At 42.2% G+C, this 13,591-nt stretch overlaps 1 protein-coding gene across 1 annotated transcript in view; it reads right to left on the bottom strand.

Moving 5' to 3' along the window:
* Positions 1–352: 352 nt before the first annotated feature.
* The window catches only part of LOC149469602 (calcium-activated chloride channel regulator 1-like), an 82,282-nt gene continuing 69,043 nt past the window's right edge, over positions 353–13,591 (bottom strand). The window contains exons 12-14 of the mRNA XM_089668892.1: positions 11,117–11,281; positions 5,078–5,308; positions 353–1,774 (exon numbers count right to left, since the gene is read on the bottom strand). Of these exons, the coding sequence (XP_089525018.1) occupies positions 1,233–1,774; positions 5,078–5,308; positions 11,117–11,281 (938 nt within the window). The 3' untranslated portion in view covers positions 353–1,232. The remainder of the gene's footprint in view (positions 1,775–5,077; positions 5,309–11,116; positions 11,282–13,591) is intronic.

The raw sequence follows: 13,591 nt of genomic DNA, 5'->3' as shown, positions 1-13,591 counted from the left end.
TAAGGAGGTATGCCTATGCTTAAAACAGCATTTGAAACAGAACACCAGTCCTGTCTTCCTCGCATCTAATTTGTTGCTGGATTTCTGCTTTTCCAAAAAGACTTCTCTGTGCGTGGACAACTGTGGGGAAACAGTCCCAAAGCCTCCTGTGTAACATGACATTCCAGGGTGCTGCAAGTGCTGAGGATTCTTAGGCAAGGAAAGAGGAAGTGGGAGCAAGCACCACCAAAAAAGGTACCCGGTTCTCAAAAAAGAAAAAAAAAAGATGTATGATTATTTAATAGGGAGGGGAACCAAATACAGTAAAAGAAAATACGTTTTCTGTGTGAATGTCTTCTTTAACTGCACATCATTACTTTTTGTAATACTTTATTGATTCATTGGAAATAGACTGTATTATTGTTATTAAAACAGAACTTCAGCCAAAAATACCAAGCCAACAATGAATAATCCATAAAAAGATAACATAACAGTTTTTTGCTGTACTATTCAGCTTCAATCCAGAGATTCCCCCACCACAATACTTTTTTTCTGCCACTGGATGTCTTTGGGTTGATGGTCAGCATTTTTTTAACCCACTCTTCCGAGCCTGGGCCATCCTGGCTTCACCCCACCCTGTGACTGTACAGTGAAAGGAGAAGCAGCACAGTGAGGAGTTCATCATTCTGCTTTCTCTTCCTATCAGCATGCTTCTTGTCAGCACAACTGATTGCCTACTTGTACTACTTCTTCCTCTCACACACCAGCTTTGCTATACAGGGACTGCAAGAGGCTGATACCAGGTAAAATTCAAGGACTTACGCTTCTTGCATTAAAAAAAAAAAAAAGTATTAATGATTACAGAATTGCATTAATTTGTGTTTCTCTCTAGAGTTCAGCCCTAAACATTATTATTGTTACTGGCAATATTATTAGTTAGATCTTTATATCACATTGGATAAGTGTGTATGAGACTCTGATCAGCCACTATCAAAAAGCACTTTGATAAAATGAATACATTTAATAAATCAACATTGAACAGTGCATGTATGGCATAGTTATTTGTTTTCTATTTCATCTGCCTGACCACCCTGCATACAATATGACCAAGAACCATTGTATTGTCTCAACAGTATAAATAAATCAGAATCAATTGTGGATTAACTCTTTCAGATATAAAGTATTGGTTCTATTTAATTATAGTATAAGTAACTAAGTGCACTTTAAATGTTTACTGTTGTCCACTCCTTTAGCTATTTTCTACGAACTTTCACAATGCACAAAGTAATACATATAATTATACAGATTAGAACAACCGATGAACACACTATTGCAACTATTATAGAAGGATTAAGTTCCTCATTATGTTCATTTGGTGTCTCCATTGTTTCCTCTGGTGTGATTTCTCCATCTGGTGTTGTAGCTGCCTCTGGTGTTGTAGCTGCCCCTGGTGTTGTAGCTGCCCCTGGTGTTGTAGCTGCCCCTGGTGTTGTAGCTGCCCCTGGTGTTGTAGCTGCCCCTGGTGTTGTAGCTGCCTCTGGTGTTGGAGGAATGAAGAGAGCTGCCTGGGCAATATTCGATATGTCCGATCTCTGAAAGGTCTCGTCAATAGCAACTAAGGCAAAAAATCGTATTGTTCCATTTTCAATTGGTACATTTTGTAGCACAAATGAGAAGGATTCCCTTGATCCAGCTATTTTTGGGTTGACACTGGTCATGTTAACCTGTAATGATCCATAAAAGTTGTCTCTTAAATCTTTAGGGCTTTTGCTCATTCTTAAATCATACTCTGAAGCTGGAAAAGAAAAGATAATCAAGTTAGATTCTAAAATCACTTCCGCAATTTATACATTTAAACCCAAATCACAACCAAACATTTTTTATTTTTTTTTACTTTTGGACAGTGTAGGGGAATTTTCTAATCTCTGCCAGGTTTTATGCTGTTGTTTGTGTCCTTACTAGAGAGATTTCTCATCCCTTCTTGCCCCCCTTTTTTATACCATGGAAAAGAATTAGGCCTTCTGTCTGAGATTTCAGCTAATTTCATATCCGGGTGAAGTTCTGTGTGTCAGAGTTTGACAAGAGCCAGTGGAACAGGAAGTGAGTGGGAAACCTCATTAATCAGGACACGAGTAAAACATAGAAGTTCTATGTCTACACAAAACTAAAAATTTGTGCCTGCAGTTAAGCCTCAGACAGTGCAGAAGCAACTTCTTTTTTAAGAACCCATTGGAAAGCCCAGTGACATCACCCTCACCTATGGACCATGGACAAAATCTGTAGTGTAAATTAAATGTATTTTTTTTTATTTTTCTACTAATGTTTGATTTAGCTTGTCTGTTTTTACATAGGGAAGGTGGGGGGGGGGGTTAAAAGATAAATGGACCTTTCATTTCTATGTAAGTTGTGATTTAAAGTTAACATCTGTCCAAACTATCCACAATAAAGTATTTACATAGTCTGAACAAGCAGTAAGAACACCTTAAAGTAACTCTCATTTACCTCTGTAGCTATAGGTATTGTGGAGAATTCATCCTAAAAGTTCACAAAAGAGGTAATGAAATTGTAGCTATCACCCTATTGCTTTTTATTGCACCAGCCCTATAATACTAATACATATCTGTTAGAAAACAACTAAATTCTAGCCTATGGGTCTTTGGTGTAATCTTTGAGGATCGTTGAGAATGAATTACTTCTACAAACAGCTAGAGAGATCAGAGATGGTTTGTTTCAAAGCTTTGCTTAGCTGCTTGTTTAGAATCCATAAATACTGTGATGTCCAATAGTCTAGTCTGCAGGTGTACTTTAAAGGGTAGCTCCACTTTTGTGGGGGAAAAAAAATAGCAAATACAAAAATAATATAGCGTATACAATTGCGACTCAAGTCTTATTGTATTTGAATGTTATTAAAAATGACCTTTCCTTTTTTAACCACTTTCTCGCCACCCTATAGCAGAAATACTGCTACAGGGCAGCAGGGGTGCGCAAAATCATGTATATATATAAATATATATATATGTGATTTTGCATATCCGGGTAGTGAGCGCGCGAGCACTATTCACGGCCTCAGCTGTCAATCACCGGGTTCCGGGTGGTGATTACTCACTAACAACCAGTGATTGCCGAGTATTCTTGACGGGGGGAGAGAACTGTATGCAAACAATATAGTTCTCTCCCCTGTCAGCTCCAGCACACTGCTTTGTATGGCTCTGCATAGCAGAGCCATACAAAGCGGAGTACTTACAGTTGAAAGCACAGACACAGCTTACTGTGAAACAGCACACAGTTAACCCTTTGATTGCCCCACATGTTAACCCCTTCCTGCCCAGTGCCATTACTACATTGTCAGTGCTTTTTATTAGTACAGATCACTGTATTGGTGTTACTAGGGATGTCAGGGACACCAAGTCAGTTCCCTCCAGTGTCAGAATGCCTGCCGCAGTCCAACTATAAGTCACTGATTGCCGCCATTACTAGTAAAAAAAATTATTCTACACTGCCATTTGTAAAAGCTATAACTTTCACGTAAACCAATTAATTTACACATATAGGGATTTTTTTTTAGCAAAGATATGTAGCAGAATACATTTTTGATTGAATTTATGACTAAATTTGTTTTTTTAATTTTTTACTGGACATGTTTAATAGCAAAAAGTCAAAAATATAGTATTCTTCTCAAAAATGTTGTTTTTTTTATTGGGCAAAAAATAAAAAACGCAAAAACAATCAAATACCACCAAAAGAAAGCTCTATTCGTGGGAAAAAAAGGACATGATTTAATTTGGGTGCAGTGTTGCATGACCGCGCAATTGTCAATTAAAGTAACGCAAAAAATGGCCTGGTCAGAAAAGGGGATAAATCCTCTGGAGGGCAAGTGGTTAATCTGCAGCCCTGTAATTTTCTGTAAAATGCAATGCAATATGATTACCTGGAGGAGTTCTGTACACAGATGGTGTACAGAACGCCCCCTCAAAATGTTAGGCTGCACTAAGATACAAAAAGAGAAATAGCATCTAGAGCAGGGGTCTCGAAACTATGGCCCTTCAGGTGTTGAGGACCTGCAAGTCCCATGAGGCCTTGCAAGACTCTGCCAGCCACAGGCAAGACTCCCAGAGGCAGAGGCATGATGGGAGTTGTAGTACTTCAATAGCTGGAGGGCTATAGTTTGGAGACCCCTGATGTAGAGGGTTTCAGACCTTGCCAATTTCCTTATTAGAACCCTGTAGGTGCAGCATCTGATTGATAATTATAAAACCACTCCCATACAGATTCTCTCTGCACCTGGACACAAACAGCTGATTCTTCAGAATAACAAAAGGTAGGAATCCGCAAAAAAGTTTGCTAAAATCCTTGCAATGTACATAGATCACAAAGAGGGGAATGTTTTTTCTCAACAATAGTGGAGTTACTCTTTAAGCAGTGTTTGTTTGTATAGGATTAACACGTTTGTGGAATCATATTTTCCATATGAAAAATTAAATCCAAACGGTTATGTCTTATAACCGTTCGGTAATTCACTAAAGCCAGATAGAGACAGCAAACTTGTATGTCAACTGACGTCAGCAGCAAAACTAAAATGGATGGAAATGTATATGCAGCATGAATTGGCCCTTAACCAGTGCTCAGCTGGACACTGATAGAAGTCACAAGACTATACTGCTATATAACTGATTAGAAAAGGTATTTAGCTTTAGCAATGTATTTTTACTAAACAAAATTGAATTTGCATGTTGTGTGTACTGTGGGAGACCAGATAAAGTGAATGCAGCGTCCTGGGTTTAGTAACACTTTAATTATAATTGCTATTCCAACAGTGTTAAAGAAAACATTAAGTAGGTGGCTGAATAGACACATACCTAATGGCTGAGATGTAAAAAATATGATGTCTATTTTTATGGTTTTAGAATAATATGATAACCTTGGAAATAGGGTATGTTGGATACCTGTAAATTTATTTTAAACTGTGACTGAAGTATTTGACCAAATATCCAACAGACTCTCTTTTTTTAAAAGGATTGAAGATATCGTAATAATGTTAATTTGTGTGTTATATTTTAAGTGCAATCAAAACATTTTTTAACGCAAAGAAATATCTTACCTGTTCCTTCATCCAAAACATTACCAGTGGCCGTCCAGAAAAGGTTAATGTGTCCAATTTCTATTTTAGCCTCTAAATCTGATATTTTTTTGGGTTTAAAGATCTTTTGCTTCTGATATAATGAGGCATTAGTCACTTCAAATGCTCCACCTGAAGCTGTTCTAACGAATGCCCCCAGATCAAGACCATCGTCATCAACTGTTACCCTTGAAGGATTCAGCGTGATTGTACCTGCAATTTTATTATAGGTTAGAAAATAGAAACAATGCTATAATCTTGACAACATGAACCCAAGCTTCAGAATCTAAGAAGATATACTGTACTTCAGGTTTTAGATACAAAACTTTTTCAAATTACTAATAAAACTAAAAAGGTAACTTAAATATTTTTTAATAGAGTGGTCAAGTGACCACTTGCTGTTAACTGCAGGGCCAGGGCAGTGAGTGACTAAAACCAGCAGCCCCAAGTCAATACCTGTGACATCTCTGTACCTTTTCCCAGACTTTAAAGGATAAGTTCACATTTCATAACATGTTATTACCCCAAATATGTGTATAACATTAAACATGTTATGAAATGCTCGGCCCCGGCACACCCCGATCCCCCGTTCTGACAGCTAGTGGGGGATCCTCTTTCCCCGCTAGCTGTCAAAATGTAAAAAAACATGGCCAAGCAGGGCTCTGCCATTTATTCACAGTATTCTGTGAATGGGAAACTGCAAGTCCCTACAGCCTTACCCCAGTACACATATATGCGGCCGCATTTTGCGCGGGCATGAGAGCCCATTCATTTAAATAGACTCCCGTGCCCCGTGACACGCAGGGAAGAAGTCCCCGCACTTCTTCTGAAAACACAGCCCGCTTGGGAACCTCGGTTCCCAGTACGGTTGCATTTTCCAGTGCGGGCGGTGTGCCATTAGCACTAATGGCACCAGCCCTTGGGTCCGCATTAATCTGTGCGAGTGGTGCAGCTGTACGGATTTTCATGCAGATCCGCAGCCGCACCACCCGCACATATGTGAACCTAGCCTTAGTTGCTGTTGGGTTGCAGTTGGGAGCACCTTGGTAGTTCATTGATTCTTCCTGTCAGTAGGTATCGGCAAGCAGATACACTGACAGTTCTGCAGGAGGCCTGCATGGCATCAGCAATCTCTCAATCGCTGGAGCAATGCTTTACAGGCTCCTACAACAAAAAATAAATGCACATTTTTTTACCTACAAATGGAACTTATCCTTTAACTCCCAGAAGTCATTGCCAAATGTGTTTAGTTCGTAGGCACCAAGTGTCTCCTTTCAAGGTCTACATGGGCATACCAGCAGCCATGCTGTGTGCCATTGTGGCAGCTTTGTGAAGGCTGTGACAATGCAAATCCTACAGCAGGAGCAGGATGTGTCAATGGCAGACAGATAGTGAGGTAAAATTTCACTAATAACAAAAACGTCTATTAATGTTAGAGGTTGGTTGAGCTGCTACATATTTCTCCTAGTTAGAGTAGGCTGCTAGGTACATTTATTTAGCTCCTCTGTAGGTACAGGAGCAAGGGGTTGATTGCTTTAGGCTGTTCTGTGTCTCACATGTTGCTGTTCTGCTACTTCCCCTTGGCTTCTAGATGATTCCAGGAGTATATTTGGAGGGAGGGCTGATCCAGTACCCTGAATTTTTGTGGATCCCTAGCTAATCCCTGGAGAGGGTGGTCCAGTAGGTGGCTGGGACGTTTATAAATATTTTGAGGCCTGGCAGCCAGGGAGCAGAGTTCCAGGGTCCAGCCATCTGGAGGTCTGGAGGAAACCCCTGTGCTGGGTGCTCTGCCCCTGGGGTAGAGAGGAGCAAGAGAGAATACAGAATTGAGTCTTCAAGTATTCTTTAAACATTAATATATGTGCTCAGTGTACTGAGGTCTATAAAGATCTACACTTTTTCCTTTACTTATTAATTGGTACATCTAACAATTATGTTGTTTTCTCTATCCGTTTAGTGAGTTAATTGGTTTAGATATAATTAAGCCCTTATACCACTCAACCCTTTTTCTAGGGCTTGTTGCGTTAAAAAATAATCCACCTTAGTGCAAGCAGAGGATATTAGGATTTAAATAGCCCAGGCAACTAGCAGCCTATTGGACCTGATGAAGCTGAGGAAATATGCCCATCCGTGAAACCCATTGACGTCACAATGTCAGTGATGTCACACGTGGCCACTCAACACCTATGGAAGTGAAATTTGATTGCAGTGTGCAGACACCGGGCTCTATAACAAGCCAATGCTGAGATCGTGGGATCTGTGTATCTCTGTGTCTTGCCCGTATATTGTGCACATCTTCTTCACACGAGGGAATCCTGTTCTAGTGGTATGTTCAGCAATCTGGTCAACTGGAAGACACTAACAAGTGATCTGTGGGCAGTGTGACACTTGAAGACGTGGATAGGTGAGACTATCTCTATACATTACCAGCGTCCTGTTCCGCTATGTTCAGGTCATACATCCCAGAACCTTTCCTTTAAACATCTAATATATATCTTGTGGTGTGCAAGCAGTATACCTAGGAGCTTGGAGTGGATGGATGGTCAATAACTGATCTTGATGATATGCTAGGCGGTCACGGCTGCAATACCAAACCATACGGTTCCAGCCTCATGTTCACATAGCACAATCGTCATGCAAGATCTTTACTAGACTGTTACCGCACATGATATCACCTGGAACCTTACAAGTGTGTTTAGTGTCCAGACCGCAACAATAGCCAGCAGTCTGCAGATTATAGCCCAATAGCTCGAGGTCTACATTTTGATTCCAAAGATGTTTACATTCTATACCACATGATATCCTTGTTGATATAGTGACAACTTCAAATGAATTAGGAATTATAGACTGTCCTTATATTTACTAAATTACATTATCTCTGTTGCCAGCCATGGGACGGTATGCATCTTATTTCATCAGTCCTATATTCAGTCTTCCCATAGTTATGTTAAGAGGGACTGGCGAGTTTAGGTTTTTTTACACATTCTTCTCCCTCCTCTCTAATTGTGGCCACCTTGTGTGTGTTTTGTGTTGGTTTGAGGTTAGACAACATTGTCTAAGGGAGGGTCTGGCTGTGTGTTCATAATTTATATTAATCTAATGTGTGACATCTTGTCGTTTTACAAGTGTTTTTAGGCCATTTGTATTTCAATAAATATTACACTTTTTAATATTTTGGGTATATGCCTATTAGTTCATCAAGTAACTTCTTTCTCTTGGTGGGCACACGTTGTCAGGAATGGACTCAGCACTGGTGGTGGGACTCACCTGCCGTGTGGGCTGCAGTACCAGGGCTGACCAGCGGGTGCTCTCAGCAGCCAGAAGCTCACTCCTGCAGTCAGCCAACACCTGGGGCTGATTGCAGGAGGTGTATTTAAGGAATGACCAGGCCTGTGATCAGTGCCTTGGTGTATGTTTCCCATGAGCCCCCTGTACCGTGTATCCTGTGTTCCTGTCCTGCTGACTATCTGATTTGTAGCCGACCCTGCCTGATCCTGACCTCTGCTGACTTCTCCTGCTTGATCCCTGGCTTGCTTGACCATCCTTCTGCCTGATCCTCTGTACCACGCTGCCCGTGAGTTACTGAACCCGGCTTGTGACCCTGACTATTCTCTGCCTGCTCCTCCGGTACCTCACTGCCCGCACGTTGCTGAACTGGCCTGCCTGACTACACCTGACGCTACCCAGACGATCCATCCATCCATCCCGCACGGATCTGTCCCTGTTACCAGGTCTGCCAGCCTCTTCACGTCAGGCTTTCCCCCGGTACATACCCTCGGCAGACCCCTCTTCCACAGTTGGGTGCACTCAGGGGCCACGACCTGGTCTCAGTCCTGCGCCAAGTCCATCCCCACCATCAGGGGCTCTGGTGAAAAGGCAGACTGGGGCTTAGACTCCGCGCCCTGGGGAATCCCGTTCTGTGGGTACTAGAGATCCCGCCAGGCGGTGCCTGACAGTACCTACGGCCTGCCTGACCATTCCACCTCTCCAGCCCTGACTACGCCTGTGTTCCCACACATTTCTGGTCATACCCGGATCCTTAACACACGTGTTGCTGCCTTAATCAATTTTTTGTTGTGTTTTTGGTTACCGTGAACTACAATTTAGTGGAGTGATGGCGGCCCAAAAAATATTATGTTATGCCTCTTTTCTGCCTCTTTTTTTCTAAAGAGTAACATATTTAAGAGCAAGAGAGAAGCCTCGGGAGTCTGTTGCAGTCATTAAGGTCCCAGTTAGCACTAGCTGATGACCCTGCTTGAGAGAGAGAAAGAGACTGGGTCAGCATTTGGACAAAGAGCCAGGATATCAGGAGTGAAGAAGCTCCATTTTCTGGGACTGAGTACTTGATCCCATTACTCTTTGGAGAAGTGACTGTGGGGCAATTCACACTACAAGTCAGTACTGGGTGCAGCCAGATATTGTGCAAGACAACCAGGAGTGTGCCATTTTCAGAAACTGTGCTAAATTCAGCTAGGAGCAGTGCAAGACAGCCAGAGGTTCTACTACTACTACTACTACTACTAAACATGATAAAGTACATTGCAGCCTAAGTTGTACAATACAGCTTGCAACTTCTACTGGGCAGATAGAAACCTAAGTCTTCAAGTTCTACAGCTTTTGCAGTTCAAGGTATATAATGCTCCCCATCCTAATCTAAGTTCCTCGTTCCCCAATAAAAACACCAAACCAAAACCCCTGAACTAATTATTGAGCCAGTAGAATAATGCCAAAAATACCATGTGCCTGACTGTGCATGCTGTGAATGGGAGAAATAGGTCCAACTGCCAGCAGCTCCTGTGAGAGTAGCGCTGTGTTACCTTTTCATTTTAGGGTTTTACACACAATTTTCAAAATCGTCCACCTCCATAGTAGCCAGGACATACAGGGAAGGCTAGGCCAGGGTTTAAAATCCCAGGCTGGACAGAATTTGCCCTCCATTGTGTCTTTCAAGAGGAGAAGATTTAAAATAGTCTGTAGCAGGGAATAATAGTATACGCAGAATATTTACACATTTCATTGTCTCTTCCCCTAGTTTGCTGATCACAACTGGGACACATTTTGTTTTTTACATTATTAAAAATATACAAGCACCAGCACCACCGATTTTAGTTCTCTACAGGACAGTGGCAACAATAATTATATTTCTTTTTTGACTGATAAATGCAAAGCTGTTTATATTTTCATGTTTAAAATAGGCATTGTGATGCAACAATGCACCAAACCAAAACATGCATACTATGCAGAAAGGATGCAGGAGTGGCAAACATTATTTGTGCAGACTATGCAAAAGCCACCAGTCCTTTGGGACTGAGTGGCTCACTTATACTAGATGTGGGCCAGAAAGCAGAAATTCTCCATGATCCCCTAATTCCTTCCTTGGTTTAAATCTAAGTGGTGTTCGGCACTGGCACTGGTACATACAAAACACTCCTCTGATTTCCTATTGAGAGTGGATTGGAAATAAGGGAGATGTTTGCTGTTTATGCCCAAATGCATATTATGGACCATGAGGCAGTTCAGGATATCACAAAAACAGCTGCATGGATCTGTCTATATCACCTCATTGACTAAATGTTTGTACTTGGGTAGCAATTGACCGGGTGGCCAAACAATGCTCTGGCACCAAGGCCCTTTGGTGACTATGTCTGCCACTTGGTTGCAGTTAAGGAAACTGAATAGAATTCAAATCTGAAAGTTACTCCCAGATCTAACAAGGTGGTATTCGCGTATGATGTTATTTGTTTGCTTGTATTAAATTAAGTGCAAATTGGAGCCTCCAAATTTCAGCTTGAAAGTGAGGTCATTAAGGAAGATGGAAGGTCTATACTGTATACATAATAGTCTTCATAGATTTCAGGTCTCTAATTTGCACTTCGGATGATTGCTAAAGATATGGCATGTGCAGCTACATATGGGTGCCTGCATTTGACTTCTAATGCCAGTTTACTTACCTACAGTTCAAAAATAAGTGGTAAAAAAATGAACAAGATGCAATTATAAGCAAATTAAAGGTAATCTTACCATTTTCTATATAACCCGGAACATATAGTGCGTGACTTCGGCGCAATGTCAAACGGCTTTTACCCTTTACTCCTTCAACTCGCACTTTTAGGCTATGTCTCCCATCAACTCTAAAGGCAGTAAAGTATTTTGAGTATACTCCATCATTCTTCACAATATCAGCACCTAAGACAAAAAAAAAGTAAAATAAGAGAATTTAGTCTGCCCAAAACTGATACTTAACCAGTGGTTAGATACTGGCATGCTAAAGCCACCTATAAATTGTGGGTAATACTAGTCTGAAGTTTGATGTCTTATAGCTCTCTTTGTTCAGGTGATTTACGTGGACTGCAGTGTTGCAGAGAATGAGGCAAAGAATTTCTCTAATTGCTTCATAAGTAGCTCTGCAGCAACAGAGCCAAGAGATATTAGTACAACAGGTAGAAGGGGTCAGTGCTTCCTGCCATTTGAAAAGGTCAATAAATGGACCCTGTAAGAAACCTGTGCCACACCAAGCAACTGTGTGTATCTTCCCAGAGGCTCCAACCACTATAAGGTGCAGGCATCCAAGGGGCCCGCCTAACCCAATCCTAGACACTTTCAGTACAGTACATGGAACTGCACTCAATAAGTCTTCCCAGTACTGAAGTGTACAAGACCAGCTTCAGCTTATCTCCTCCCATGCCACGTCCCTCTAATGCGTTTCATCCTCCCACATTTGATCGTCTCTCCCGGGGTTATATACATCATCAGCTGTCAGACCAAATAGAGCTCATCAGAAATGCCCGCAGAGATAAAAGAAGAAAAGAATTAGCGAAGGGCAGGCATGACTAGGCCCAGAGTGGGAAGGAAGACGTGTGAGGGTTAATGATTGCTTAGAGTTGGTAAAGGATAGCTGGGGGATCTGGTTGGTAGAGGAGAGTGTAGGTGGGGTCTCCTGCACTTTAGGGTGGGGTGTTCTGGGGAGGGGCGTCAGTTGGGAGCTGGACGTGGGAGAGAGAGCTTAGGAAAGTCAGGCACTGCCCGAGGTCAGTAGGGGGCCCCATGAGATCCCCCGGGTATCCCCCTTTTTTGTAGGCTTTTTGATTTTGGGCAGGGACACAGGGGACCCATGATCCCTTATTGCCCGGGGGGCCCCATGGGTTGTCGGTCCGCCCCTGCCTCCTGCACACTGCTATGCATGGCAGGGCCATGCGAGGGACGTGTGGGCCTGCTGCCTCCAGGGGGAGGGCCTGGCTGCAGAGCCGGGTCTCTGCTTTTCTGCAGGACCCGGGCTCATCAGAATTAGTTGGGCGGGAGCGCCCATGTACTGGGAGGTCTGCGCCTCCAGAGAGCTTTCCCCCGGTCTCCCCACAAGCCCCAGGGCTCAGCTCCACGATGGGAGCCCCACTCGGGACCCTCTGGCCTCCGCTGGCAGGGCGCTCTCCTGCCTCTGCTCCCGGGGAGGCCGGAAGGAATCCTTGTCTTCGGTGGAGTTCGGGGGGCGGGGGTCACTCATCTGGGTAAATTAAGAAGACAAAAGCAGAACATTTACTGTTGTTTATTTCAAAAGCACAGCTTCAAAAAGTGTATTCAGTTACAGCACTAAGAGACTGAGCCAGGAATAAAGAGCACAGTGGAGTACTGAACCCAAATAAACGGCCTGAAAAATACATAAAATTACATAAAGACAAACATTGTCTCTAATATCATAAATCTGAGCGATCACATATGACCTACATGAATCATAACAAACTCTTTGACAACAAAACATAAAAGCAAAACTCAGCTGAAGCATTTTGTCCCATTCATGGTTTTCTATTCTTCATTGTTAATTTGTTCCCATTTTTGTAACACCATTATAGTGTTACTACACCCACAACAGTAAAATCAGTCTGTATGTGCAGTAAAGCATGCTTGTTATCAGGTTCTCGCCCGGCCTATAGCCAGATGGCGGCCTGCAAAACCCCTCATCCCTCCGGGTGGATGCCATATGGCGTCCTTTCAGGCATGCGCAGTTTGCATGCCTGCAGATCCACGCAGCGGCGGGATCTGTCACTGGCCGTGTACCTTGGACACGGTCAATGACAGATCTGAGTACCGGCCCCGTTGTTTTAATTTTTTCATTTTCTGAAAAATGAAAAAAAAATTACAACTTCAAAAAACTCGCCATGCCTCTTATGAAATATGTCGGACTGTCTACTTTGCAAAAAGTGGTCATTTGGGGGATATCTGTACTGTTCTGACATTCTTGGACCTCAAGAAATGAGATTGGCCATCAGTACTTCAGGACTGATCAATATTCAGATCTATACCATAGTTTGTGAACTCTATAACTGTCCTACAAACTAAATATTACATCCTAATTTGGGTTATTTTCACCAAAGACATGTAGCAGAATACATCTTGGCCTAAATGTATAAAGAACAATTATTTATTTGCAACCTTTTATAACAGAAACAAAGAAAAACTTGTTTTTTTTTTCAACATTTTCAGTCTTTTTTTGTTAATTTAGCA

The sequence above is a fragment of the Staurois parvus genome, unplaced genomic scaffold, assembly GCF_062004578.1.
Source record: "Staurois parvus isolate SC_StPar_1 unplaced genomic scaffold, SC_StPar_1.0 ptg000066l, whole genome shotgun sequence".
NCBI classification, from domain to species: domain Eukaryota; kingdom Metazoa; phylum Chordata; class Amphibia; order Anura; family Ranidae; genus Staurois; species Staurois parvus.
The sequence above is the reverse complement of the archived record's forward strand: the minus strand, read 5'-3'. Positions and strand labels throughout refer to the sequence as shown.